The sequence below is a fragment of the Akebia trifoliata genome, chromosome 5, assembly GCF_017979445.1.
Source record: "Akebia trifoliata isolate Shusen 1 chromosome 5, ASM1797944v1, whole genome shotgun sequence".
NCBI lineage: Eukaryota > Viridiplantae > Streptophyta > Magnoliopsida > Ranunculales > Lardizabalaceae > Akebia > Akebia trifoliata.
In genome coordinates, this window is record NC_141379.1 from 740,078 (window position 1) to 746,077 (window position 6,000).

The window sequence follows — 6,000 nt, forward strand, 5'->3', positions numbered from 1 at the left end:
CAAAAAAAAACAACAACGAAAAGCTCAGATCCATAACAGAAAATCAATGCTAATTGGCCGACAAACGAAATAGTTCCAACAAAGGGTTAAGTTATCATCTAGTATGAAACAGTTACATCTACCCGTCCTTCATCACATGTGAAAAGGAAATACACACGTTTGATTCATTCAAGGTTCAAGTTATCTCCAACCAATGTTCAATATTGTTAAAATTTTAGACTTTGAAATATTACAATCTAAACTAAGATGAAAGAAATCTTAGCTTCGCATCTCATTCAATATGTTAACAATCAATCCAAAAGAGTGACAATATTCTTTCTCCACATCAAACAAAAAAAGAAAAGAAACATGAGAAAATAATCTAAGATTCAAACAAAACCCGTAGAAGAATTCTCAAAATTCAATCCAAATCCTTCTGAACCTTAATCCCCATAGTGTTAGCGGTTCCGATGATCGACTTGCAAATTGCTTCCAAAGACATGTACTGGCAGTAAGGATCAGATTGCTTTATCTTAGCAATTTCGTATATGTGCTTTACGGTTAAGGTCGACGCAACAATGTGACCAGGTCGGCCGCTACCAGACTCGATCCCTGCTGCCTTTTTGAGGTACCAAGTGACTGATGGAGACTTAACGGTGAATTCAAATGTGTTGTCTTTGAAAGCGGTAATGGTGACAGCCATTGGAGTGTCTGGTTTGTATTTCTGGGTTCGAGCATTGAAGTCCTTGCAGAAGGCCATTAGGTTAAGCCGATATTGACCTAGAGCAGGTCCAACTGGTGGGGCAGGTCGGGCGGCTCCAGCTGGGACAGTGAGCCGAATGGTTGCAGCTACTGGTCGACGAGCTAGGATCTCTTTCACAGAGGCCATGTTGTTGCTGATGCTGAGAAAAGGCTTTTGTTTATAAACTATAGTTCCACATTTTAGTATAAATTTAAGTAATATTCAAATTCAAGTCACATGAGCTTATCGGATATCCAATAATATCAAATTCTTCCGATAAATGAAATCGGATTTGAATAACATCCAAAATTTGAATCCATGAGATGCCCCCATTGATTTCAGTCTTCTACGATAGACTAATATAAAATGATCTGAATGCCCTGAAAAAAAAAAAACGTTCATTTTGTTTTGAAAACCAGTCAGTCATCTTTCAACCCTTTTACCTTCAAACTTCAAGGCAAGATAGGGTTTTTGTAAAAGTAGAAAATAATAGGATTTTGGGTAAAAAAAATCAATAATTTTCTACAAGGTGTAAGGAAAGTTTGGAAACAATGTCATCCAATCTCAACTGTAGGGATAATGTCCGGGCTATCTAGGGTACTTATTTGGTGCATTTTATATATGACAAATTTAGAGAATTTAAAGTGTTTCTAATTGTTATAAAATGAAATTTTGTAATCAAATGATCTATATTCTATAACAAAAACTCATTTGTTTGTGAACCTATCCGAATTCAAATTCGAAATCCGATAGATATTATATATCATTGTCAGAAATGGAATCGGAACAATTTATAGGATATAAGATTCCTTGATAGGTAAATCAAGTTGAATAACCCTAAAAAAACCTATCGAACAATTTGAAATCTCTATAAATATTCTCCCAACTCTCAAAGCCCTCATCTTCAACTTATACACACACAAAATTGATTTTTAAATAATCAATTAAACCAATCATCTGCAAACCATCCAATAAAACCCTTGATTCTTGATCTTCAAAACTAGTCTTCGATGGTTTTTAGATCGTGAGCAAGCGAAGGATAGAAGATAAGGTTCTATTTTGGGAAATTAGAAAACGATGGAAGTTTGGGTAATAAAAAAAAAATCAATGGTTTCAAGTGTGATGGAAAGATTGAAAGAATGAAGATGAAAGATTTTCTGAGAAAACTAAGGGTTTTTTGGCATGAGAGAGAGAGAGAGAGAGGGTTACCTGGAATTTCAATTATTGCTGGATGAGCACCGTCGTCCTCCTCCCTGGTTCGTACTTAGTAAGCCCTAAGTTGGACTGTTGTGCTGGGTGAAGTTTGGGACTTGAGAGTTGAGACTTGAGAGAGGAATGAAAAATAAGTGAGGTGCTTTGCTACCCCAATTTTTACTTATTACACCCCACTTCTTAAATTCTTTTAGAGAGTTACTAATGCCACACCAACTTTTTACCAATGACACTAAACTTGTGCAATTCTTTAGTGCTTTGTATAGGAATTGGTGTTGCATTAGTAAAAGTTGGCATTGCAATAACAGCTCTCTTCTTTTATCACGCCCTAATTGAATTTGAAGGTGTTAGAACTTAGAACCATGGTTTTAAAACTCATTTTGACTTCTCGTCTAAGCCATGAATGAGACTGGGTCGTCTCCAACGACATATCCAGGACAAGATTTTAAAAAGGAAAGTCTTACAATTAGAATAAACCATGTCTTTGGGACAACTTAAATCACACCATTCAAACATTATAAAAGTTTGATTCTGGTTATTATCTCAACATTACAAAGCATCGTAATATATTCAAATAACTTCAACAATTGCTTACAATTAGGATTAGGCACCTATAAAATTTTAAATTGAAAAAAAAAAAATTGAGAGAGAGTTTTCATTGAGATTTTCTTAATTGCGGTGTAATAAACAAAACTTAGGTGCCAATAGCAGCTCTTAATAATAAGAAGTCATGTTGGAGTAACATTGAAATTGATATGGTTTCACACATTGGTGTACACAAAACCATAAATGCTTCTCAATTGTATCTCGGAAAAGCATCTATGGTTTTGTACACACATCCACATCGGTAATGTGTGAAACGGTGTCAATTTCAATGTTACTTCAGCATTTTCCTAATAATAATATACCTAACAAACGGATGTCTCAATATCCAAAAGATATTCGAATATAGAAAAAAAATAAAAATAAAAAACTGAATTCAAATCCAATATTAGAAATTTTGTATATTGGACCATCTAATAATCATCTATGCATCGAAATCGAAGATGCAAATTTGATGTTAAGCCACAAACTAATAATCATCATCTTCAAAGCCTTATCTCCAAGATTTGGGTCACTTATGTGAGGATGGTTTTAAAACTCAGCCAAACCAGAACCTAACAATAATGGCCGGGCTATCTGGTTCATAAATATGGGATAAAAATAATTTAACTGGCAGATTTTCTTCGAAAAATGGGACCGAGGTTTCTGATTTATCTTTTTCTCGGTGCAGTTTATGCATATATGACAAATTTAAAGAATTTAAATGTTTGTAATTATTATAAAATGAGTTTTATATTCTCGTCGGCCTTTTGAACCTTCAAAATCGCGTTTTAAAGTTATTTTGACTTTGATTTTTTTTTTTTTTTTTTTTTGCCATTTTTAGAGTTTTCATCTTCTTCCCTCTATTCTCATCTTGATTTTGTAAGTTTAGCCTACATCACCAATGAACAGTTTTGAAGTCCTCAATTATAGTTCACCAATGAGTCTGATTTTTAGTGTGCAAATTCATCAAGGAGAGGGTCAGTAATATATACTAACAATTCATCAAGGAGTTGAAGATCCATACTCCTTCTAACATTAGGTTGAACTCATTTGTGTGGTGGTTATGTGAGGAAATAAATATATATATATATATATATATATATGGCCCACTAAATAATTGGGTTTGGTATAAGCTTATCTTACAAAAAGCTAGGCCCATTATGCTGTATTTACTTGGGCCTAAAGTCTCTTGATCATTTATTCATCTTTTAAGGGATCTAATTAAAATCCATTTTCGTTTTGAATCAGATCTCTTATTATGTGGCTCTATTATCAAAGGACCCATGTAGAGACTTCTTATTTAATATACAAATATGACTTCTTTCACATGAACAAGCTTGAAAACTCGACTCTTCTATTTAGTCTATGTGAAGTGGTACTATAAATTACAAGCCCCGCTGTTCTCGTGCTCACATTTTGACAATTAAGTCCGTATAAATTTTCGCAAAGTAACAAGGCATTCTAGAGAAAAATTGCATATATTTTCCTTCATCACTCTCTAATATATAATTTTTGATATGTCACGTTTAGATTTGCTTGTATAATTTTATCTAATATGATTTCAAACATCACATGTGAGTGACTCTTTTGAGGCTTGACTTTATATAAACTCTTTCGTGTACGAGGGACAAGTGTAGATATTTACAATGCTTTTGTTCCATCTCAATGTCAAAGCATGTGTTGATCGGTTATGTTTGCTTGTTATTTGGGATGAATGAATTCATCTCTTCTAACATTTGGACTCCAACCTTTTTATTCTTAGAACCTATGTTATGTTGCCTGGTTCATGAGTTTGCTCAGTTCGAATTTGGATTCATGGTTCACCAGTCAGGTTGAAGGTAAGGGTTATTTGATCATTTTCCATCGGTCTATTAATAAAGACCAATGCCAAAGGAGTTTGCTATCATTTTTAAAAACTTAGGGGTAGATTAAATACTATCAATAAGTTAAGGAGGAAGTAAAAATAATAACAATGTAAAGTAATGAAGCTAGTTCAGTTCGCCACTTTTCGCGAATCAGGAGCGACCCTTACCACAAACTGATTCAGTTCAAATCGGTTCATGGTTTGGAACCTAAATTGTGAATTAGGTAACTTTAATTAGAATTATCCCGAGGATCACACAGTAGGAAGACTTGGGAGTTCACTCCCGAATCCAAAATTGATTGATGTGATTTTATTTATTTTTTTCGGGGTCTAATCTATTATTAAGTTTTACGACTCAAATGTAACAAAATATTTTTCTCCTAACAATTATTATTAGTGGGGCAACTTGGTTCAATTTGAGGTCAAATTGGAATCGAACCGACATAGGTTGATTTCGTTAAATAAGAATCAAAACCAAACCAAATTCCATTGGAACTAAACCAATCCAAACTGAATTAAAGTCGATTTGATTCGGTTCGATTCGATTCTATAGATTATTAATATTCTATAAATTGTAAGTAATATTTTTTAATGAAAAAATAAATATAAAATTACATACAATAAATCACAAATTTATTCATAAAAAATCATTAATTTATTCATAAAAGATCACTAATCTAATCTATATCCTAATTCTTAAAATAATTCATAATATATATATATTTATTGCAAAGGAGTTCGATTCTTAATTTGGTTCAATTCGGTTCTCGATTTGAACCGGACCAAGTTGCACCCCTAATTATTTTAGAATTGAGATATTAGAAGCCTCCTAAATGCTATGTTGTATTATTTTAGAGAATTTATATTGGCATGTCAACTTTTACTTACAACACACCAATTCTTTTATTACAAGTAAAAATTGGTGTGTTAATAGAAATTCTCTTATTTAATTATTATAACCCTGACCAAACGTGCGCACCCTACTACTATTACCTCCTGATCGTGGACCAATAATCCATTATTAGTAGATGTTAGGTGGGGGCACAATGGATGGCCCACCTTGTCCTCTAACCCTCGACATCATTTCTTGTGCTTCGCTCCCACACACCAACCTCTTCTGTTTACATTTCCTCAAACATCGATGGCGACCTCCAAGAAAATACTTATTTAATTAAGAGCACATTATTAAGTACTAATTGAGTTAATTAATTTTAAATTTTACAATGACGTGTTTTGTACTATGTGTGACCTCACCTTTAACGTTCCAACTTCCAACTATCCTTAGTCTTGGGAAACGTGCGTTGGATTCGTAAATCAATCGATATCTATCTGCCACCTGGTGGGTTTCAAAAGGATTGATTTTTCCACGGACACGTGTTGTTATCTTATGGTTGATCGATATCAGCTGAACCGTTTGTTGTTGCGTATGAGATTAACAGGATAAGAATTTAGTTCAGAGTCGTTCTGGTTCCGTTTCGAAACCATTAATAAAAATTAATCCCGTTTCATGTCCGTAATAAATACAAACAAAGAAAAGGAAAGATATAAAGGAGTGAGACATGCTTTTGGTCTGGTGGTTCTGTAATAAACAGGAATTTGTTTATAGTGTGCACTAACC

The 6,000-nt window shown here is 33.5% G+C and overlaps 1 protein-coding gene across 3 annotated transcripts; it reads right to left on the reverse strand.

Moving 5' to 3' along the window:
• Positions 1-180: 180 nt before the first annotated feature.
• Positions 181-2,089, reverse strand: MRPL11 (mitochondrial ribosomal protein L11). 3 transcript variants are annotated; one of them, XM_086441803.1, is made up of 2 exons: positions 1,931-2,089; positions 181-881 (listed from the first exon to the last, which is right to left on the reverse strand). In XM_086441803.1, exon 2 carries the CDS (start codon positions 866-868, stop codon positions 401-403), a length of 468 nt encoding a protein of 155 aa, XP_086297929.1. In that variant the 5' UTR covers positions 869-881; positions 1,931-2,089; the 3' UTR covers positions 181-400. The 3 variants fall into 3 exon arrangements, with proteins under 3 accessions (XP_086297929.1, XP_086297931.1, XP_086297930.1); XM_086441805.1 differs by having other exon boundaries at positions 181-875; positions 1,931-2,060; XM_086441804.1 differs by having other exon boundaries at positions 181-906; positions 1,931-2,056.
• Between the last annotated feature and the right edge of the window lie 3,911 nt (positions 2,090-6,000).